Genomic DNA, 24,546 nt, shown 5'->3' on the forward strand with positions numbered 1-24,546 from the left:
CGTGTTAACTAAGAGATTATGCAAACTTCAGATCGAGCAAAAGAAAGAGAAAGAAAATGTGTGTGTGAGAGAGAGAGAGACAGACACAGAGGGAGAGAGTGATTCTTAGAAAATGAAGGATCAACAAAAAATGGAGAGTGATAAGTTAGAATGCATGCATCCTGCAAACAAATACTTTTACTCAAGGGCAAGGTAATTCATAGAATCAAATGAAATGGGAGCAGAAAATATTCTAGCATTTGAATTACCAAGATTTTTTTTGGTAATAACAAAAGGCAGGATATGGCAAAGACGCAAAAATGCTACTGTAGGCTTAGAGACTTGTTCTTTAGACTTAGGTTTTACAGAGGTTTGTGTGTGTGTGTGTGTGTGTGTGTGTGTGTGTGCGCGCGCACACGTGCGCGTGTGCGTTTTGTACATGTATGCATCCCTTGAGAATCCAGAAGATATAAATTGATGCTTCCTGTTTGGAAAACGAGAGTCATTCTTGACTAAGAAATAAAAATTCCATCACATGGGGAAATTTATACATGTTGCTTTACTTTCATGTTACAATGTGCAGTGTCTGTGATAAGTAACAGTCTTATATTTGGAAATCAATGGTGTGTCCATTTTATATGCTGAGACTGTGATTGAGGGAGCTGAACTTTGAAATCCAGTCTGATATTGATCTGATTGAAGCTGTATTTTAAATATTGGCCTTGAGTGATCCTTAACCAGCGATCATATGCTGGGCATTGCTATAAGTATAAACCATCCTTCCCTAGCCATTCTCCCATAGGGATAATGGTATTTGTAGTCCAATACCTTTGGGAAGATGCCTTTGCAATTTGACAGAAGAATACTATTTTGTTTCAATCAATATTGTTTTGAAATGGATTGAACACACACACACACACACACACACACGTTATGCAAAAAGAACAGGCAGGAAACCTAATTTCTTGAACACTGTTAAAACCTTAAAAGGCTAACAAATCAATTAACACTGTCAATGTTAAGTATGAATATTATTGCAGTTTAGCATGCTTCCTTAAAGAAACTTGGTGGAAAGTGTTCTGGCTTTGAAACATGAAAATAACTTGCTATATTCCTCTCCTGGCCAAAAGAAATCCCTTTCTTTTTGCCAGTAGGCCTGCATAGCAACCTTTGGCTGTTGCCAGGATAAACAAGAAGCACCTGTCCACAACGCTCTGATCCTTAGAAAAGCAGTGCTTTCAAAACCAGGCATAATAGCCTTTAACTGATAAGCTGACAAATCAAAGCAAATTCAAAAAATATTAGCATTGCAAAAGGTAATTAACTCTGTATTAACCTGGAAAGATGCTCACGTTCAGAATAACATATAATGGCGACTGATAGCTTTTGATATTGCGATTCAGTTGTATTCTTGCATGTGTGTAACTATTGTTAAATTCAATAGAGCTTATTTCTGAGTAGCACATTAATGATCCTATTAAACTGCTTCTACACAAGCGGACATCTCATTGCAATGGGACTTGCCTTCCTACAACAGTGGTTTTCTTCCACACCCACCTCCAGATTCAAAGGAATCCATTCTACTGATTGATACTATACTATTGGTAGACTGAAATTGCTGGGTACATTTTTCTGATTGTAGAATTGAATCATAAAACTTCTCAGTTCTACAGCACTGTATGAAAGGAGACAAACTGGTTATAGGTAAATCCCTGTCTGCAAACGGCTTTTAAAATGGCTATTTTTGGAAACATTGGTGCAGATGTTGAGCAAAACCATCACCTGATTTACCAATTAAATACTAACTAAATATTAAGTATCACGAGCCCTAATGATAAACTGAAAATTAAATTCTGTGGATATACAATCATGATTTAAGAGTTATATTAGTGTGTAATATCATCAATATGCTTGAAATGCTTCTGTAATTTTGCAGTCCAGGGACAAACTTAAATAAATCATTTTGCATATTTTCATTTAGATTATTTTTAATCAGGAACAATCCACTGTCGGACGGTTATTAAGTAAGTAAATTTCAATATTAAATTAGATCTCAATATTTAAACTTTTCATACACAACATGAGAAATGTGCTTTCAGTTGTAAGATACACAAATTTAATAGTAATAACTATCTGCCTTATTTTTGGCATATTTATTTTCATGGTCTTGACACACTTTTGATCTTTCTTTCTTTCTTTCTTTCTTTCTTTCTTTCTTTCTTTCTTTCTTTCTTTCTTTCTTTCTTTCTTTCTTTCTTTCAAAAAACCCATTAACGTCCTCCACACTGCAAGCAAACTTGTGCCTGGAAAGATTTATCATCAGCTTATCTTGTCTGAATACTTAATACTGACGTCATTGTGTTAGTTAAGACTTTGCATCAGACTGCAAATGAAATTCAGACTTGGTTGGACTCCGCTTCAGTTAATTGAAGTTGAATGGCTGATTAGTGATATTTTGGGCTATTTTGGATGGATTGGCATTCAAGAAAGATTTTGTCTTAGCTAATGAGCATTGTTTTCTGGAGGTAAGGTTTATTTCTGATCTGGGGATTTGGATGGGACAAAAGTGTTAAACAAAAGAGTTTGCTTATTAGCAGCACAGTGATAGAGCTGAAGGGACCATTATTTTTTTTATTTTAAACCAATTAAAAACATGTCTAAGATAGCCAAAGAAGTTTGAATAAGGCTACAATTATAATACTCTGAAAAGTGTAATTAAATTATTCGCATGAGGAAGTGGTTTATAGCCTGCCCGGAGTAAGATGAATTTAAATTTAAAAGGAGATTTATAAATATTCTATTTTCAGTCTATTTAGGAATAACATTTATAATATTCATTTTTGTGTGTGTGTCTTTGAATTTGTCTTGACTGATTGACAGAGAGAGAGTGATAGAAAGAGACTAGGTCAAAATCACCCAGCTGGTTTCATGCCTAAAGCAGAACTGGATCTCACACTCTTTTGGTTTCTAATCTGATACCTTTAATGTTTTAATTTATTTGTGGGAGTAAGGATGGAATATAAATTATTTTAATATTTATTACAATGTTAAGGTAGAAGTATGTTGCTCTCATTTTTTATTGCTAAGTTAAAATGACATTGATATTGATATGAATATAGATATAGATACTTTATATAAAGATATATAATTTGCCATGTTGCACAGAAAATATTTGTGGCAGGTGTGGAATATGCTAAATATATTGTTGGAATCTGCTGTTGTACATACATTTTCAATCCATGGCTTTTTTTAAAAAAAGTATTTTATTATTGATTTGCCATGAAAATGGTAATATTTCAAAAGGTTCCATTCCTTAAGAGAGAGTTCTATTTTATGTACAGTATTTCCATATATACAAGGCACAAGCATTCAATTGTTTTAAAATTATATTTTATTAAGATGAAAGCTCTTTACTGAAATTAGGTGAAGCTCTGGAAGGTCATACTTGACCTTGATAAGGCAAGATTTCTATTCCTCCAGTTCCTTTACACTAGCTAGACTCTTATCAGTCCTCAAATTGAAGTCAATTATAATGTTTACAAATTACAATAATTGGATTCACATATCTTACTAGCCCCAAACCAAGAAAGCCTTATTATGGCTGAGCATCAGAAGTGTAACCTGTAATTACTGTATCTGTAATTGACAGGCCAGGCCCAACACCCAAATTTAGTGATGGCCAGCCAAGCGACGAATCTTTCCGACCAAATGCACAAGAAGGGAAACCACCTCCCATGTAAAAGTTTCTTTTTCAGACCAAAGTAGGAATCAGAGAAGGGACCGGGGCAGGAGAGGGCCTTATTGAAACCCAGAAGGGAACGAAACAGAGAGTTGGAGGGACCAAGCACGCCACCCCAGCGAGCCCCACCACCAGGCCCACCTTCTTGAGGCCAGACCCCCACACCCGAGAGCAGCGTCCATTGGGGCCCCGCCTTTCCGGCCTCCTGTTCGTCCACCACCTTGGGCCAGGAGCTTTAGAAGCGCCATCTCGCGCCCTCAAGGCCACACCCGGCCTTTGCTACAGCCCCCACCCTCAGCCCCCACCCGGTCTGCCATCTAGGCCAACTTTTAAAGGGAACAAACGACGCCGGGGGCCGGCTTAAGGCCCCACCCGTGGGCTGCTGCCAGGGGTGGGATTCAAAATTTTTAACAACTGGTTCTGTGGGCATGGCTTAGGTGGTGGGCGTGCTTTGCTGGTCATGTGAGTGGGTTGACATGGCTTGGTGGTCATGTTATTGGCTAGGTGTGGCCAATCAATATCACTCACATCGAGGCATGCATCTCTTTGCCTGGCCTCTCAGGACTGTGGGGATGCTGCAACAGTCATAAGTGTGAAAAATGGTCATGTCACTTTTTTCAGCGCCATTGTAACTTTGAATGGTCACGCCACACAAGCAAAGTACCAGCCAAAGAAGGAAAGAAAACTCCAGAGAGGTTCCTGAGACAGGAAGTCTAGTCCTGCCAAGAATGTAATAAGGTTAATGGAGAGGCAGTTACTGTAAGCAACACCAGAATGTTTCTTCCTGCCTTCCTTACAGGATTAGGCCAGTAATTTCTTCTAACAACCGGTTCTCTGAACTGCTTAGAATGTTAACAACCGGTTCTAGCGAACAGGTGCGAACTGGTAGAATCCCACCCCTGACTGTTGCTGCTGTGCATTGCTGGCTCATATTTAGCTGGTTGTCCACTAAGGCTGAAACAGAATCAGGGGTGGCATTCTACCAGTTCGGCCCAGTTCGGCCGAACTGGTAGCTCCGAGGATCATCTGTGAGCGAACTGGTTCACTCCGACGATCAGCTACTGGGCCTGCCCCTCCCTGCCCCAGCTGTATACTGACCTTTATTTCCTGGTTTTCAAGCTCAGCTGCTTCATGTGGCACAGCAGATTGCTGCATCAGCTGTTTAACACACAGGCAGAGTGCAGGATTTCAGGAGAAGGTCAGTAGTAAACCCTTGGTGCTCATGCAAAGCGCGTGCTCACCATACCGATTGTTACACCGGTTGAATCACACCCCTGAGTCATGCTCACCAAGCCGCGCTCATAGAACCGGGGGTGAAAAAAATTGAATCTCATCACTGAACAGAATTCTAAGCATGTGAGCGGAGAACTTTATCATTCAGACCCAGCAGTGGTGGGATTCAATTTTTTTTTTTACTACCGGTTCGGTGGGCATGGCTTGGTGGGCATGGCAAGGGAAAGATACTATAAAATCTCCAGTTATAGGTGGTATTTGCCAGTTCTCCAAACTACTCAAAATTTCCGCTACTGGTTCTCCAGAACTGGTCAGAACCTGCTGAATACCACCTCTGAGACCCAGCCATCCAAAGCAATCAGTAATAGGTCTCATCTGAAATTATGCATTCAGTTTAACCTCTCTTGTTCCATGTGGTTAAGTCCATTGTTTTGTCTTTGTTATTTTTGTTTTTGGTACATGCTTGGTAAATTGTGCATTTTTGAGGAATGGCGGAGTTTCTCTAAACTGAGGGGTAGATCAACGTATTGTCTTCTATGGAGATTTTTTTTGTGGGGGAGGGGGTAGCTCTTTCCTTTTATTTCCCTTCAATTTTAACTGATTTCTATTTAGCTCATTTCCAATTATCTATGATTATTTAAGCATTTTTTTTTAAAACAATGTTGCATTTTATTCATCTCTTGCTTACAGGTGTTCGCTGATTCGTTGCTTGATTATCTTTTCCAGAACTCTGGTATTGAGGTCAGGCTGATAGGTCTGTAGTTTACTGGATCTAGTCCCCCCCCCCTTTTTTTTTGAAGATGGGAACTACATCAGCTGTTCCATACTAGCCGGCTTGTAGGCCTGCATTCCTATTGGTCCGGAAAAGCTGGGCCGTGATTGGACAAAACTAAGCGTTCTGATTGGTTCTTATTCGGCTGCCGCGATTGGGTAAAACCAAGCGCGGCAAGCTCAAATGCATGTCATAGGCTGCCTAGCCGCAGCCAGCTCTATAAAAGGAGCTGCCTCGGCTAGGAGTCTTGTCTCAGTATCTGGTTTCCTAATAAAGAGCTGTTGTCACTACTTCGAGCCTCGTCTCTCCTTGGGACCCACCGCCCAGACATAACATCAGCCATTTCCCAGTCCTCTGGCAGTTTCCCGGTGCTTCAGGATCTTTGAAAAATATAGTTCAGTGGTTCTGAAGTCATGTCTGCCAGTTCTTTCTGAACCTTTGGGATGAAATCCATCTGGTTCCTGGTGATTTGAACTCATCTAAGGTGGACAGATAGCCACTTACCATTTTCTTCCCTATTTTAACTTGTGTTCCTAATCCGATCTTTGCAGTGCTGTTTTTGATAGGTTGGGCTGTTTTTTTCCTTTGTGTAAAGACAGTTGTAAAACATGAGTTAAGTAGTTCTGTTTTCTCCCTGTTACTTGTCACCAATGGACCAATTGGTTTCTTTGACTATTTTCTTGTTTTTAACATGTTGAAAGAAGTTTTTTTTATTTGTTTTTTTTTAACTTTTGTCACAAGCCTTAGTTCATTATGAGCCTTAGCTTGCCTCACTTCCTCTTTGCAGGCTCAGGCTATTTGCTAATATTCTGCCTTAGTTATGTTCCCCTCTTTCCACTTTTTATACTTGTCCTTTTTGACTTTCAATTTATCAGAGAGTTCTTCATGCAGCCATGCTGGTTTCTTTTGAGAATGGTTATTTTTCTTCTTCCTTGGTATTCTACTAGACTGGGCTTTTATAATCTCACTTTTCAAAATTTTCCCAAGCTTCTTGAGTTGTTTTCCCTTTGAGGATTCTCATTCATGGAATCCTTCCCAAGCTCTCTCTCTAAGTTTATTGAAATTAGCTCTCTTAAAGTCCAAGACTGTTTGAATTAATAACAGAAATAGTGACTTACAAAGTACTGGTGCATGGTGTCTGTTATTATGAGGGTTTTCTTTAACAGCTATTTGAGGATAAAAGCTAGGAAATGATTAGATAATTCTGCTGGGAAATAAATTACTAACCATCCATTTCATGTGAGCATTAGAAATGAAAAGATAAAAAACAAAAACAGCTTGCAAGATCTGTTTTAAAACCTCAGTCATATCCTAGAGGCTGAAAGATTCCTTTAAAAAAAAAAGTGAAGGATTGTCATTTCTGTAGAGAGAGTAATTAGTAGTGCTCATCAATAGCTTTTCATAATTTGTGTAATGTGCAAACACTGTGCATGTTAAACAAGCATCTAGTAGTTCCATATTAACTGATCCAGCCTGTTGATCTGGCCTGTTTGCTCAATAGCACAAGCCACACTGGGCCATTCAGGATCACTCTCTGTACACATCAGTCATTTTGAAAGGAAACACAAAAGGGATATATTTCCTTCCCTTTGCAATGCTTGCACAAGATGGATGACATATGGCTCCTTTTGTTCATAATGTACTTTTCACCTTTAATTAAACAGTTGTTCAGATTTGCCTTTCTGGTAGATAGAAAGGATTTTCATGCAGCTGTTTGCCTGACTCTCAGTTCCTTTTACCAGTTCTTTTCTAGCCACGTTGACTATAAATGTGCTTGGTTCTGATTATGGGAGGCCTTAAACATGCAGCAGTGCTTATGCTTCAGAAGTGTGTTTTTCCTTTCCTGTCAGTATGGCAGAGGAGGCATGAATTATTTTATCTTTGGAAGAAATCTTGTGAAAGAAGGAAGGCAAGGTCAGAAAAAATGGGCTATGGTGGATGTAATGGCCAGCAGGAGGCGGGAGCATCCTTTGAATCCAGAAAGTGGGAAGATGATACTTCTAGCTAGCTAGCTGGAAGTTCTACAACTATTTTCCCATGGCTATATAGAGACCCAAAGCAAATTACCAAGCTCAGAGAGCAACCAGACTCTACAAAAATAAATAAATATAAAATGGACAAACCACACCAAGTAACATGTTGTTTATAAAACTAAGTTATGTCCACTACATTTATTGGACACAATTGGCACATGAGGGTCTGCAGATCTAATGAAAAGTATGAGCTACCTTGGGAGAAAGGGGGAGAAGACATGCTGTCTAGGAAACAATCAGACAAGAGTAACAGGAGCCCACTTAATGGTTAGAAAAATAAATTTAGGAAGGACTCACCCCAATGAATCAAAAGTTAAGAGAACGGCAATAAAGAGGACTGGATACTAAAACATATGAAGAATGGTTGCAGGAACTGGGCATATCTACTTTAATGAATAGGGGACATGGTGGCTCAGTGGCTAAGATGCTAAGTTTGTCAATCAGAAAGGTTGACAATTCGGCGGTTCGAATCCCTAGTGCCGTGTAATAAGAGTGAGCTCCCATTACTTGTCCCAGCTTCTGCCGACCTAGCAGTTCGAAAGCATGTAAAATGCAAGTAGAAAAAACTTTGGTGGGAAGGTAACAGCGTTCCATGCGCCTTCGGCATTGAGTCATGCCGGCCACATGACCACAAAGATGTCTTCAGACAGCACTTGCTCTTCGGCTTTGTAATGGAGATGAGCCACCGCCCCCTAGAGCCGGAAATGACCAGCAGGTATGAACCTTTACCTTTACCTATTTTAATGAAAGGAAGGACTGGAGGTGACATGATAGCAGTGTTCCAATATCTAAGTGGCTACCCCAAAGAAGAGGAAATCAACCTATTCTCCAAAATACCTGAAGGCAGGACAAAAAACAATGGATAGAAACTATTTCCTGACAGTTAGAACAATTAATCAGTGGATTGACTTGCACTTGTGTGTGCTACAAGACTAGAGGTTTTTCAGAAGAGATTGGACAACCATTTGTCTGAAATTACATAGGGTCTTTGGCCTGAGCAGGGGGTTGGTCTAGATTCTAGAAGATCTCCAAGGTCTTCAACCATTGGAACTAATTGCCCTCAGAAGTTGTGGCAGCAGCATCACTTGAGACCTTCAAGAAGAGGTTGGATTGCCATTTGTCAGAAATGGTGTAGGGTCTCCTGCTTGGGTGGAGGGGTTGGATTAGATCAGGGGTCGCCAACCTTTTGGACCTCAGGGACCACCAAACTCATACTTTTAAATGCCAGGGACCACTAACTGGTTCTGTGGGCATGGTCTAATGTGTGGGTGTGGCTTGGTGGTCATGTGACTGGCTGGGCATGGCTTGTATGTAAATATTATAAATATTTATATAAATATTGATTTTTTTATTTAAAAAAAGAGCAACTTTTACCCAAAATCAGGCAAAGCAGGCAGGCAGATTGAGTTGCTCACAGAATCATTCATTGATCTATCTATCTGCCATCGGCTACCCGAGTCTGTCACATAAAATTTGCTTGCCGTGAGTCTGCACTGAATAATAGAACCTTCAGTCCTAAGGAAGGTTCAGCTTTGCTGAAGATCTAAAGACTAGTTAGAAAGCAAGAAATCCAACCATTTCCTACTTCCTAGCTAATCTAAATCTCCCAGCACAGCAGAACAGATGATGGCTGGGGGGAAAAAAAGGAAAAATAGCAATTTAGCAGGCAAGTTTGCCAGGTAAGGAGTGAGTGGGCAGGGAGGGTTCCCGCGGGTCATGTGGGTGGCGCAGCCTTGTGTTTCTGCGCAGCCTGGATTAATTGCTTGGGGGGGTGCTCTGGGGGTGAGATTTCTCTGCAGCCCACCAAAATTTTCTCACGGCCCACCGGTGGGCCGTGGCCCACCGGTTGGTGACCGCTGGACTAGATGACCTATAAGGTCCCTTCCAACTCTGATTATCTGTTAAGGTCCCTTCCAACTCTGTTATTTTGTTAAAAACAGAGGTTGCACTCCCATTTTTGGCACTAACGAACATCTGATGGCCTAATGTACAAAACCAAATATTTGTCACTTACCAATTCATGGCTTAGTATGGTGTGTAAACTCACCAACTTCACTTGCCTGCGAAGGCAGGAACTTTCTGGTTTGCTCTTGCTTGAAAACATGTTATTGTTGTTTGTCATGGCTATCCAGATTTGACTTAATTTGACTGGCTTCCTTGCCACCTTCTGTGCCACCTGTAGACAAAAAATATTACAAAGCTCATTTAATCTTGTGGCCTGCCAGCTTCTTAAGTGGGTAGTTGGATGAAACTTCTGTTTTTTCTTATCCCTTCCCCTTATGATTTATTGCCAACCATAGCTGATGAAGGAGATGTTTTTTAAAAAATGTTTAAACTAGCTTGTTTCTTTGCTACTGTGTGCACCACTTACAACCCAAAGTAGCACAGCTTCTATTGAAGCTCTTGTATCACCCAGCTAAAAAAAGTGGGGGGGAGGTTAAACATTCACAGATGAAAGTCAGATAGAGAACGATAGGGATTATTTCCTCCCTTAGTTTATCAAATCCTGTGAAAATAATTCTTTTAAAAATATCTAGAATTAAAACATTTCTGAATTTTGGCAGCACCGCAAACCACCAAATGAACCGTGGAAAGTTCCGGATTAATGTAAATATTTAGAGGCTGAAAAGCCTTGCTAATCTTAAGATGGAAAAATAGCAATATAGCAACAAGATATGCCTTAGCTGAGGACAGCAGTGAGCAAATGATGGTCTAAGCTGGTTCTGCTCTCAAGCTAATATTCCCCAGATTGCTTCACCTGCAAAAAAGTAAGGTTAACTGAGAAAGCCCATCCTCTTTGGGTTTCTCACCTCACAGATTACTCCCCCCACTACTCTTCTTTACAACTAGTATCTCTGGTCTTCCTACAGATCCACTCTCGTCTCTAAAATATGGAAAAAGAAGATTTTACTCCTTCTATTACAGCCATGCAACTCTAAATGAGATTTGCAATCTATCAGCCTCTCCCCTCTGAGACATTCCTTGAAGAATAACAAGCTCCAGAGTTGGGTGATGCCCCTATGAAATTAATTCTTTAAATAGCAAGTCGTAAATACAAACAAGAACATTCTCAGGTTTTATGTATACAGGTAGTCCTCGGCTTAGTTCATTTAGTGACTGTTCAAAGTTACAACGGCACTGAAAAAAGTGAGTTGTGACAATTTTTCACACTTTCAGCCTTTGTAGCATCCCTATGATCATGTGATCGAAATCCAGACGCTTGGCAACTGGTTCATATTATGACCGTTGCTGTGTTCCAGGGTCATGTGATCACCTTTTGCAACCTTCTGATAAGAAAAACCAATGGAGAAGCCAGGATTCACCTAAACAACGTGTTACTAGATTATCAACTGCAATGATGCACTTAACAACTGTGGCAAAGTTGTAAAATGGGGCAAAACTCACTTAACAAATGTCTCTCTAAGAAATTATGGGTTCAATTGCAGTCGTAAGTTGAGGACTACCTGTACAAGCCATGTTGTGACAATAACAAATTAACCCTCTCTTGAACTAACCCTGTCTCGTGCAAATGTCTATAATTCCAAAGAATCTCTCAGGATAGTCTAGAGCAGGGGTGTCTAACTGGCAGCCCATGGGCTGGATGTATCGTGTGCAAGTGATGTCCACCCCAGCTCCATGAAGGGAAAAAATGATGCCAAACGTCACGTGATGGCAGCGTGACGCCGCAAGTTTAACGCCTGTGGTCTACAGGATTATAACTTTCACAAAGGAAAGCAAATAGATGTGTCCCAGGATAATGATGTGAGATTGAATTTGGCTCGGTCACTGGTGTCATCTTCAGGGAAATTCTCTCTCCTGAAATATGTGCTTTGGGTTATTCTGTGAATTGTGTTTAGGTGATGCCTTCCTATTTGGCCGATTGATGTGTTGATGGCTGGGGATCGTCTGTCAAGCCCTCGGCTCCTAAGTATTAGAAAAGCTGGTGGTAATTCAGCACTCCTATTAACTGATAAGGGGCCCATTTCCCAGGCTTATTACTTTAGTTTGGCAAGATTCTGTCCATTAGGTGTAAGCAAATAAAGAATTGAACTCAATTGGATTTCACTGTGTCATAATTGGCTTTGAGCCAGACATCATGTGAATGAAATTTGTGACTTTTTTTTTTGCTTGTTTCTAGCATTTTTTTTTTTTTTTTTTGTCAGTTTCTGGCCAAAAATGCACATTTGGGAGAATTGATTTGCATTTACAACCATGGTATTTACTTAATGACCACTGCAAAAAAAAATCATAAAAGTGAGTCTGATCATATCAATGTCTCAATTTATAACCATAATTTATGACCAGAAATCAGGGATGGGATTCTACAGGTTTGCACCTATTCGCTAGAACCGGTTGTTAACATTCTAAGCAGTTCGGAGAACCAGTTGTTAGAAGAAATTATTGGCCTAATCCTGTAAGGAAGGCAGGAAGGAAACATTCTGGTGTTGCTTACAGAAACTGCCTCTCCGTTAACCCTTATTACATTCTTGGCAGGACTAGACTTCCTATCTCAGGAACTTCTCTGGAGTTTTTTTCCCCTCCTTTGCTGGTACTTTGCTTGTGTGGAGTGACCATTCAAAATTACAATGGCACTGAAAAAAGTGACTTATGACTGTTTTTCACACTTACGACTGTTGCAGCATCCCCACAGTCATGAGAGGCCAGGCGAGGAGATGCGTGCCTCGATGTGAGTGATATTGAGTTGGCCATGCCCAGCCAATAACATGACCACCAAGCTGTGTCCATCCAGTCACATGACCACCAAGTCACGCCCACCAACTAAGCCACGCCCACCAACTAAGCCACGCCCACCAACTAAGCCACAACCAGAGAACCAGTTATTAAAAAAATTGAATCCCACCCCTGCCAGAAATCCAATCCCAACTGTGGACATAATTTGAGGACTACCTGTTCTAAGAAAGGAATGACTGTGGTGGTCACATTCCAATTTCTAAGGTGATTGTTTTGTATCCCAGATTTTTTTTTTAACCACTCCTTCATAAGGCAGACACAATTCCTAAACACAGGGAATGTTAAAGGAAAGGTTTCTTCTGCAAATCCCAATAGCAAAGAGGTAGGTAAACAGCAATTACTATAATTCTAGATAAGACTTTGGTGAACAAGGTGAATTTCCAAGTAGAGCAGTCCAGAATGAAGCTGAAGAGTTACAATGCCAGTTCAAGGGAGAGATGAGGTCATGGTGAGACAACAAACCAGGGTCATAAATAGCTTGATTGAAAGTATCACGATAGGGAAGAGACCCTTTTTTCTACAATGGCTTAATACTCTGCTGTGTATGTGCAGCTGTGGCCAAACCTTGCTGGTGAGTTCAGCATCTTGGTACTTTCTTGAGTTGCACACTTCAGCAAGGTGCATAAATCTCAAGCGGAATTGTTGTGGAGGGAGGAAATTGAGTCAGATCCCCACAGCCATGACAGATGGCCTTCAAACCCTGAAAGCACAGATACTCTTTTTCTCAGCTGTCTCCAAGAAGAGGCCTAAAAAAATAACTTAGTGGTTGCTGCAATGGGGCCAAAGCCTTTCTATGTGCATGCAGTGTATGACCACCATGCCATAACTGCCATCATGCCTTTTTTTTTTTTGGATCTCCTAGTGCTGCTTAGTCCTGTGTTTCCCCAAAAATAAGACACAGTCTTATTGATTTTTTTTTTTGCCTCCAAAAGGCCTCTGTAGCCATAAAACTAACTCCAGATTGATGCATGCAGCACCCCCAGCCTCCATTTCACCATCAAAGGTCTTCCTACCTACCCTAGGTTGATTTTTACCTGTGTGCCTCACCCCACCTCATGCAACTAAGTGCAACAGAGTGGGTGGGGTCTTAACTAGGGCTTATTTTGGAGGCAGGGCTTCTTTGGATGCACATATGAAAATCAAGCTTTGTCTTATTTTTGGGGTGGGTCTTATTTTTGAGGAAATACAGTAGTACATCTACACATTTACACATTTGTCATTCTCATTAATAAAATAATTTGTGGAAGAAAAGGTGAATAGAAGCTGAGAAAATATGGGACAGTTATTTCAGATCTCTTCGATAGCTGATCAACTTAAGTGTCAGTTTCATCCAGATGACTCCTACTTACTTTACTTAAAATGGCTCCATTTTTGTAATTGCAGTGATGACGTCACCATAATTCACTCTATTAGCATTCTCCAGAACATACATCTTTATGTCTTAATAATTCATGATGCTTTTATTTCTCAATTACTTCTGCATTCTATATTTATATGACTAGGTTTTTCAGTTTGGCAAAGCCGGAGATGAGGAGCTCATGCCAGGTATAAACAACCATTCAAAACAGAGACTGAAAGAAGGAAGGGGTTAAAAAAATAAAATGCAGATGAATAAGGAATCCCAAAATGTTGCAAATGTTATAGCTTTCCACTATACCATTAATTAGCTGTAAATAACTGACAGGCATGATATTCTTCCGATTAAAATCGAATTCCGATTTTGGGAATCCCCCTTTCCCCCCTTCTTCTCCTCCTTCCCCTCCCCTCGGAGGCCCCGAGTCAGGAGTTGCTGGCGCGGCTCTGCGCGCTCCAGTCCCGTGTTGCCTTAGGAAGGGAAAGGCAAAAGGAAGAGCCGCGGCGGTGCTTTGCAACGGCAGCAGCGGCTCCTGGTTTTGCCTTTCCTTCCCGAGGCAACGCGGGACTGGAGCCGCATGGAGCTGCGCCAGCGGTAGCAACTCCTGACAGCCCCAGCCGGATACCTGAGTGGAGCCCGGGCGGTGCGAGCGGAGGCCGCTGGGCGGCAGGAAAGGGAGCTAGGCCAGCCACAGACCAGCCTCCGTGCAACATGCCACCGCCCGGCCCTGGCGAGGAAAGCAGCGGGCGCTCCCGGGTGCGCGGCGGGGGTCTCTTGGCCGGCCCGATTTTTTTTCAGAGCGGAATATCATGCCTGAACTGAGTAATTTAAAACATTAAAAATCACTCATATGTTCTAAGCTGAGAAATAATAAAAAGAACTATGGTCAACAAAGTTTAAATCATTGAGTTAATTACAAATTCAACCCACATGATTAACAATCTTTTGGGATTTAAATATCCTGTAAAACTGAAATTTGGGGTGCATATGTAAAGAAACCTAAATGTTGACTACAGTACAAATCCATGAATGAAGCTGCAGTTTGGGAAGGTTACCCAGTTTGAGTTAATTTTTATATCAGATTTAATTTTCAAGTACAGTTATTCCAGATATTATAGTACCCAAATCTAATTTGTTGCAGTGCCTGGCATTGTCCCTTCCCCTCTGTGGCTAGTTATTGCCTTAAGCAACAATTTTATACTAGGCTGCCAGGTTGCTATGTTCTTCACTGATCAGCAGTTGCTGTTTTAATAATCTTGAAACTGATGGCCCATTAAGTCAATGAATCATCTTCAACCCTAGCCATGCATGCTTCGTGAACCCTTATATCTCCCAGGGTTTCTCCCAGGTTGAACAAGCATATTCTAACTTTCATATCTCCTGCTCAGTGGTGGGATTCAATTTTATTTTTTACTACCGGTTCTGTGGGTGTGACTTGGTGGACGTGGCAGGGGAAGGATACTGTAAAATCTCCAGTCAGAGGTGATATTTGCCGGTTCTCCAAACTTCTCAAAATTTCCTCTACTGATTTCCAGAACTGGTCAGAACCAGCTGAATACCACCCCTGCTCCAGCTCACAGCACAGCAAAGCTTTCCTTCCTCGTCCTTTTAAAAGAATACATTTAAATTGCAAAGTACAAATAGTGCTACTTTGTTTCTATAAAGCGGACCTATCAGTTGGTTTCCTTACCACAAACTTCCACAGACCTACAGAGGAAGGTAGGAACTAAATAACAACCTGTTCCCTATTGTTTTGATTCATCAGAGTAGTGAAAGTATTACAATGGAAGAAAAGGAGAAAAGAAGGGCTGCTTGTTGTATAACATAGGAAGGGGATATGGAAGTATCCATAAGAGCAAACATCTGGGGAATAAAAGGAAAGGCACAGGGACTAGCGAGCAAGGAAAAACAATTCCTAAAAAGAAAAAGCAGTTCAGATAGGAACCATCTAACAAGGCTGATCTTCCTTGTATGGATGAGAAAGACCAGAAACAGGGGAAGAGGAATCAAGTCTAGATTCTGGGCTGAGCAGAATCTTGCAATCCAGACTGATTTTCTGAAGTAGGTTTAAGTAACAGCTGGGAGCAGAGAGCAATATGAACATTTTTTCCCTATTGGATTTACAAAAGTGGCTTGAAGAATTCTATGCAATGGAACAAGAAAGAAAGGGAGAGAAGTCAAACCTTATGGCTATATTTGAATGAACTAAAGATTAAGATTGTTAGAAGTAAAACAAAGTTAAAGTTGATTTATTTGATCGAGGTTAAAACAACAAATTCTGGCAACCCTTTAAGGACCCTCCGCTGACATCAGAACTGAAAAGATGATCTTTAATGGATAATAGATAGAATTTGAGATGAAGAGATAAATATCTGTAACATTGCAAAGGGGTGATGAGTCACCAAATGTATTTATATTTGCTATGATGAAGGTTGGAAGCAACTTCTTTATATAAGTCTTTTCTCTTATTTATTTTATTCACACTTTTCCCAACGAATCACGATGCCCATTTTATTGGTCCTTTTATCAGTTCTAGGAAATAAAGTATCTTCGGCAAAATTGGATAGGTTCTAGTTTTAAATCCCCAGAACTTTTAAATACTTTTTAAATAGCATCTCAATCAGTTATGAAATAACCTCACCAAAAAGGGACACTTAACATCTTGATATCCACCATGCTTTTTAATCTTTTGCATTTTCACTATATGTTTTATTTTAAATATTTATGTGGTCTTTTTAAATGAGAAACAGAAAATCTTTCAGAGCAGATAGCAACATGTCAGGATCCTGGGAGGATGCTCATGTCTAAACCTGCCTATTCACAATATACCTTATCATGGTCAAGACAATCAAGCTATCAAACTCAGGACACCCACTGTCAAGATCAGCACACCCACTGTAATAAAAATAAAAGGCACCTGAGCTGTGTAAGTTGAGAAGATAGCGCCGGTGTTGGAATTCCATGGCATGGCATGGCATTCCACGTCCCCTAATTTCCTTCTGTGTGTGACTCCAAGTCAGTTTTGACTCCTGGCAACTGTTTGGAGAAGTTCCTACAGTTTCCTTGGCAAGATTATTTTAGAAGTGGTTTGCCATAATCTCCTTCCTAGGGCTGAGAGAGATAGTAACTGGTTCAATGTCATCCAGATCAGGGGTCGCCAACCTTTTGGACCTCAGGGACCACCAAACTCATAATTTTAGATCCCAGGGACCACTAACTGGTTCTGTGGGTGTGGCTTAATTTGTGGGTGTGGCTTGGTGATCATGTGACTGGCTGGGCATGGCTTGTATGTAAATATTATAAATATTTATATAAATATTGAATTTGTTATAAAAAAGAGCAACTTTTACCCAAAATCAGGCAAAGCAGGCAGGCAGATTGAGTTGCTCACAGAATCACAGATTCATTCAGAAATCTATCTATCTGCCATTGGCTAGCTCAATCTGTCACATAAAAGTTGCTTGCAAGAAAACTCACAAAATTAACTCACAACACACCATGCATGTAAATATTGATTTTTTTATTTTTTTAAAAGAGCAACTTTTACCCAAAATCAGGCCAAGCAGGTAGGCAGATTGAGTTGCTCACAGAATCACAGATTCATTCAAAGATCTATCTATCTGCCATTGGCTAGCTCAGTTTGTCACATCAAATTTACTTGCAAGCAAACTCACAAAATTAACTCACAACACACCATGTATGTAAATATTGAATTTTTTATAAAAAAGAGCAACTTTTACCCAAAATCAGGCAAAGCAGGAGTTGCTCACAGAATAATTCAGTGATCTATCTATCTGCCATTGGCTAACTCAGTCTCTCAGATTTGCTTGCCGTGAGTCTGCACTGAATTTGGTTGCAAGCAAACCTTCAGTCCTAAGGTTTGGCTGTACTTAAAAGCAGAGTCGAAGATCTGAAAACTAGTTAGAAAGCTTCCTAGCTATTCTAAATCTCCCAGCACAGCAGAACAGATGATGGTCAGAAAAAGGAAAAATAAAAATTTAGCAGGCAAGTTTACCTGGTAAGGAGTGAGTGGGCGGGGAGGGTTCCTGCGGGCCATGTGGGTGGCGCAGCCTTGTGTTTCTGCGCAGCCTGGATTAATTGCTTTGGGGGGGGTGCTCTGGGAGTGAGATTTCTCTGCTGTCCACCAAAATTTTCTCACGGCCCACCGGTTGGTCGACTGCTGATCCAGATGGCTTTATGCCTAAGAGAGGACTAGAACTCCTATTTTACCACAGTTTCTAGCCTGATACCTCAAGCACTAGATCAAACTGACTCTCTTCCTAGCCTTTGCTTCTGCTAAAAAAAAAAAAAATACACGCTTTTACTTTTGGTACTGATGTTAGTGAAAGTTGCTTCTACTTGCATAAGTTGAAGCTTTCGTTATCAGCTCTGAGACCCTCTTTTCCTTAACAATAATCTTCATTCAGTTATCAAAGAACACCAGTTCATCTCAATTTCACCCCTGCAAAATCAACTTATATCTCAGTCTTCTCTAACAATTGGCTGCTTTAGGTCTGGCAAAGAAGAGCTGGGTGAATTCACAGAGCAAATCACTATTTTGTATTGCTTTGGCCAAGAGAACTCCTTTACTCTTAACATAGGCTAAGTCAAAGGCCTCAAATACCATATCCCTGGGATCAAGAAAGGATAGGAACTAAGAAGAAATCTCCTGAGAGAGCAACCAATCAGCAGAACCACTTGCCCCCAGAAATTGTGGGTGCTCCAACACTGGAGTTGGACAGCCACTTGTCTGAAATGGTATAGGGTTTCCTGCTTAAGCAGGGGGTTGGACTAGAAGATCTTTAACATCCCTTCCAACTCTGTTATTCAAATATTCTTATAGCAGCACCTTGGAGAGTTCCAAGCGAGCAGCCTATTCTAACAAAAACAAAACAAAACTGGAGGCTGGTGATACTGTGTAATTCCTGCTGTCAAAATTTTGAATGTTGAGGTTTTTTTTTTTTTCTAGAACATATAGCAATATAAAGCACAACAATCATCTATTACTGGGCAAATGCTCTGGAGAAAGAAGGAATGTGAGCCAAGATTGAGGAAAAGATATTTATTCCAGCCTCAACTAGTATTTGATATGATTTGCATTCTTAATTTTGAATCAATTACAGTACTGCCTAGTCATGGTGATCTAAGTGCCAATGCGCATTCTTGCTTTGGATTAAGTTTCCAATGTGGATCTTGCCTGATGTCCTTCTGGCCAGCCATAAATAAAAAGAAAATCATAATAAATATATCAATTATCCTCTTCCTTTCTTTTTCCCCGTTCCAATCTGTCTTTTCTTCACCTCATATTTCTCCTCTTTACTTCACAAAATGTACTCTGCAATTTTTGCCTTTTATTTTACTTACTTTATTGCAACACAATAATAACACTTCACAGTGCTTTACAGCCCTCTCTAAGCAATTTACAGTCAGCATATTTCCCCCAACAATCTGGGTCCTCATTTTACTGACCTTGGAAGGATGGAAGTCTGAGTCAACCTTGAGTTGGTGAGAATCGAACTGCTAGCAATTGGCAAAATTAGCCTGCAATACTGTATTCTAACCACTGGGCCATCCCAGCTCCTTAATCACAGCAATCCCATTTGCTGAAAAACATTGACCTTTCTGCTGTTCTCATTTACTTTACGAAGACATTCTCCTATTTAGCTCTCAATGTTACCCACACTGTGCTTCAATGGAGCGGACAGTATGTTTTAGTTCCAAGCCCAGGATTGCAGAAAAAAATCTTTATCAGCAACGTAGTATTCCTTCTCTGCATTCTTTGTGCCCCAGGAGTTTGTGCTATTTCCTAGAATAATTATTACATGGGACTCAAACCAACCCTCATATTCTTGGAGTTTAAAGGATTCTGTGTATGCATATGGGCATTCCTGACTAGGAATTTGATTGAACAGTGATTAGTCAATTAAACAATTTGTATAATTACAGTATAAAAAGGATAATTGTTTAAAGGAAAAAAATTATAAGATTAGGTAAAGCCTAGAACATGGCTACCTACATGATGTAGTCATAAGACTAATCAATTAATCTATATATGTAAAAGTGAAATACCACTCAAGCATCATCACAAAATCTCCAGAAACATAAAGCCTACAAACTTGAAATTTGGCACGTATGTTCCTCTTGGCTTCTAGGTGCTCACTAAGAAAGGATTTTTCGAAATGACCATCAGAGCATTCGTATTTCCTATATTATTATTAACACACTCTGATGCTAAGGAGTTCTACTCCCCCTCCCCACCTGAAAAGAAATCTGTTCCAAATGCAAAACACAAGCAGAAGAGAGGAGTTTCCATTTTAGTTTCACAGCACCAAGCAACTTTAGTATAGAACAGTTGAGCTAAGCCACACCCAGGCTCCTTGCTGTGTCCTTCTTGCTCACACAGCAAATACTGTTTCAGTTTCCATGTTTCAGTTTCCAAACAGCCCTCAACACTCTCACACACTGACAGGACGCTAGCCAGATGAATACCGATGGATGCTGGTAGGCAGAGGCACAATATTTCTCCTTATTTTCCTTCCCCAAAACTAAGCCTGATCACCTAGTTTCGTAGTGAAGCACAGGTATAAAGCTAGTAAACTAATAAAGGCTAGCTACATCATATTCAGGTCTGATAAAATCCTTGGGCATTAAAAAAACCAGGGCTCCTTACAGTGTACTAGAATATTTTTGCGTTATAATCATTCATAGGGGAGGGTGTGCCATTCTTAGGGTTAATTTCACAGACTTTACTAAGCTGTGGTTTATTTCAAGACAAAATCCTGAATAAATAAAAATGGCTAGTTCTACACAACAGACTGAGCAAAAGTAGTGAAGTGTTACAGCAATGAACTCAGTGACATAAACTTCCTTCCAGTAAAGCTATTCATTGCATTAGAATAAATAGAACAAACCTATGTAGATTCTAAAACTGTGAGAGTTGAGGAAAGGGTATTAGGTTGCTCTTTTCCCGTTGAGAAGCCATATAATTATTTCAGAGGCTTGCTTTCATGTCAGATTCACAGCATATCAACTTGCTAAACTAAGATTACTATTAAAATAGGGCAATCACAGTATAAAAATGCATCGCTTCCCGATGAAAGATGGCGTTCATAAAGCTGCAATTGCCTCAAGACTCCTTTTGTCTGTTAGTTATACAGGACCAGGCCATAAATCATTGAATGTGTCTGAGCAAAGATTTCCAGAATATGAAATTGCTTAAATCCATTGGGCTGGCTAATACACAACAGAGGATGCTGAACCCCCTAGCAGTTTGTTACGCAGAACTGAAGGTCAGTACTCAGGTTTTCGGATAGCATAGCTGAATAAGCCTGATTAATCCTACAGTATTGATGAAAAAGTTGGAACAATGTACAGTGCAATAAATACTGGCCAGTGGTGTAGTACAATGTTTCCCCTCTTTACAGTGCAGTCATGGTCACAAGCAAATGATCATCAGCCTCCCCCCCCTTTTTTTGACATCATGCCTTACCTATCCATAGCAGGGTGTGATGACACAGGGTGGGATACAAAAGTGACAAAGTCACAAAAAACAGGTAAAGTCCGTTTAATTCCTTCAACTTGGCTTCAAAGCTCCAATTATCATTGACTGAAGAAAAAACTCCCCCAGTTGCAAAAAGGAAGAAATGCCTTTCAAATTCAAAATACATATAAATTATAAATAGAAAAAAACAACGCAAACCACACTGAAGCAATTAATGAGACAAGGCAGGATAAGGGCTTGAAGAGGTCCACAGATATCGAAATACACACACTGGGAAGGACGTCAGAACAGATAAGAACTGAAAGACTAGAATTATTTCACGCTTTGCTTCCAGCACTGGGCTATGCTCAGTTTGTCCTTTTAAACAGTCCTCATAGCTGCAGCCCATGAAGGGGATCAGGGCCCTTTCCTCCCCTGTGGACCATGCCACTCACATTCCTCCCTTATCTGCTCCTCCTGTGTGCCCTAGAATGAAGAGGGGATGGGTCTGAGTCTTCCTCTGAATGTCCAGCCAGCCTGTGCCTTTCCCCAGTTTCCTCCACAACCTCCGGAGCCACATTTCCACTCCCTCGAAGTCAGACTCCAACAGGGGCATGACAGGGCTTCCTGTTCCCTTTCTCTCTCTGACTTGGCATTCTAATGATCCCTGAAGCCCACCAGGGAATTTCTTTCTGCCCTTAATTTGCCGTCTTGTGAGTCAAAAGATTAGGGTGACTATCCAACAGAAGTTATGGAAATAAGTAGATGCCCTGTTATCACCGGAGAGGGGACTAGCTCTTTTCTACAAGTATACGATTTCTTAAACACACACAGACACAGATGACACACACACACACACACACACACACACACACCATGTGACAAGGATTAATGTACTTTGAAGTTGAAGCAGAAGAATTTTATCTCAACTCTAAATATTCATACTGTGCTTCCTACCTATCCTTTTTGACAGATGATGCTCCTCTGCGGGAAGACAAAAGACTAAGGCAATTCATGGTTCTTGCAACTAAAAGAAGTTATCCATAGGATGCACATGTGATATCCATAGGACTGCGCCTGAGATGGGCTTCCATATATCTGAACCTTTTGAAAGTGTGCAATTGTGCTGTGAATCCATTAATGGCTCCTGCATAAAGAACAGCTGGTCAATGAGCATCCGTTTTTCCATGTACATCTTCATGCTGTGTGTGATCCTGGCTACTGTGGCTGGCAATCTGGCTGTTATCATCTCTGTATCACATTTCAAGCAGCTCCACACACCTACAAATTTCCTTATACTCTCAATGGCTACAGTGGATTTCCTTCTCGGCTTCTGCGTCATGCCTTACAGCATGATAAGATCTGTTGAGAACTGCTGGTATTTTGGGGAGGTCTTCTGCAAAATCCACACCAGTGTGGATATCATGCTGAGCACTGCTTCCATTTTCCATCTTTCCTTTATCTCAATTGACCGTTACTATGCAGTCTGTGACCCGCTGAGGTACAAAACCAAGATAAACACTTCCGTCATATTAATCATGATTTGTATCAGTTGGATATTTCCTGCCTTGTTTGCTTTTGGGCTAGTCTTTTTGCAACTCAACCTACTGGGAGCAGAAGAAACATTCCACAAGCTCATTTATTGTGTGGGAGGATGCTTTGTCTTTTTCAATGAAACTTCGGGTGTGGTGACCTCCATGTTTTCCTTCTACATCCCTGGATTTGTCATGCTAGTTGTCTATGGGAAGATATACATAATAGCCCAAAGACAAGCCAGATCCATTACAGCTGCTATGAGCCAAATACAGATAAGATTTGAACTACAGCATCGTATCTCCCACAATAGAGAACGAAAAGCTGCAAAAACATTAGGTATAGTGGTTGGGGTTTTCCTCATATGCTGGTCCCCATTCTTCTTCTGCACCATCTTGAGCCCATTTATGAATTATACAATCCCACCCATCCTTATTGATGCAATGGTTTGGTTTGGTTATTTGAATTCAACATTTAACCCAATTGTTTATGCGTACTTTTATTTATGGTTTCGAAAGGCCTTGAAGCTGATTTTATTGGGGAGGGTTTTTCAGCAGGACTCATCCAGAACTCAATTATTTATGGAATAAACCATATTGAAAGGGAGACAGAGTTTCTTGGTATTTTGTTCTCCTCAGAGGTGAGGGTGAAGGAACAGTTTAATGTAACTTTGTACCCTCAGTTGTTACTTGTAAGTTTAACGGTAATGGGTCATTAAAAAATGAGAATAACCAAATAATATGTGTAGATTACTTCTTTCCAGCAACATAGACTTTGGGATGGACCTATGAAGGGAAGGCCTCCATACTGCAAGGAGACCAGGATGGGATAAAAAAAAAAAATAACACAAATGTGTGCCATATTAGACTTTGTTGGCTGATTTATCTTTGCTGTTTCAATACCTTAGTTGAGTGCTCCAAAGATATTTGTTTACATACTTTTAAAAATAATCCTAATATTTTCCCAATATATCTTTGGATGGTCCATAATACCACCTCATTTAGGCGAACAGCACACTTGATTGTCACACATTCTGTCATTTATTTCAAAACAATCAAGTATTTCAAAGTTTTCCCCAGTTGAGTAAGCTTTTTTCCCCTTTCTCTACTGGAAATTTCATCACAAACATACTTTTTGGGTATGACCATATGCTAAATAAATAAATACATTCTTTGGCATGTTCTACTTTACTTAGTTGGTGGGAGGGCAGCACACACTCAGGAAGAAATAATATCAACAATGAGAAGAGGGGCACAATAGATACAGTAATATAAAGTAGTGTGTAAAAAATGACTTAGATGGACAAAGAAAGTTTAAGTATTCAGCTGAGTAGTGCTGGTAATGTTCACTTCCTATTTCTTATTGAGACTCAGGAAAGGCGTGCATAGATAAAAACACTTCATGCTACATAAATATTGTTCCTCTATTTATCAATCACGTATGAATAAATTCATGTTCTATAGATACATGCCATACGAGAAGTAATTGTACTTGGGGCTAAGAACCTGGCTTACAAAAAAGAGTTCTTTGCAGTTTGAAAATAATGTAATCAATAATTGATATTGATATTTTTATTATAAAAGACATAACAATACATGCTGAACAATTACGAGTTGGATTAGTTATTCTGTATGTCCATATATTCAGCCACATTTATAAGCAGGGATGGGA

At 40.2% G+C, this 24,546-nt stretch overlaps 1 protein-coding gene across 2 annotated transcripts; it reads left to right on the forward strand.

Moving 5' to 3' along the window:
- Positions 1 to 2,260: 2,260 nt before the first annotated feature.
- LOC113411184 (trace amine-associated receptor 1) lies at positions 2,261 to 23,608 on the forward strand. 2 transcript variants are annotated; one of them, XM_087971533.1, is made up of 3 exons: positions 2,262 to 2,504; positions 21,012 to 21,151; positions 22,316 to 23,608. In XM_087971533.1, the coding sequence occupies exon 3, from the start codon at positions 22,425 to 22,427 to the stop codon at positions 23,463 to 23,465; it is 1,041 nt and encodes a 346-aa protein (XP_087827659.1). In that variant the 5' UTR covers positions 2,262 to 2,504; positions 21,012 to 21,151; positions 22,316 to 22,424; the 3' UTR covers positions 23,466 to 23,608. The 2 variants fall into 2 exon arrangements, with proteins under 2 accessions (XP_026521905.1, XP_087827659.1); XM_026666120.2 differs by lacking the exon at positions 21,012 to 21,151 and having other exon boundaries at positions 2,261 to 2,504.
- The last annotated feature ends 938 nt before the right edge of the window (positions 23,609 to 24,546 follow it).

This window comes from Notechis scutatus, chromosome 1, assembly GCF_049901735.1.
Source record: "Notechis scutatus isolate UNSWTSFEM ecotype Mainland chromosome 1, rNotScu1.2, whole genome shotgun sequence".
NCBI classification, from domain to species: Eukaryota; Metazoa; Chordata; class Lepidosauria; order Squamata; family Elapidae; genus Notechis; species Notechis scutatus.

Coding starts and splice junctions, on each gene's coding strand:
- LOC113411184 (XM_026666120.2), top strand. CDS start 22,425: ATGGGCTTCCATATATCTGAACCTTTTGAAAGTGTGCAATTGTGCTGT.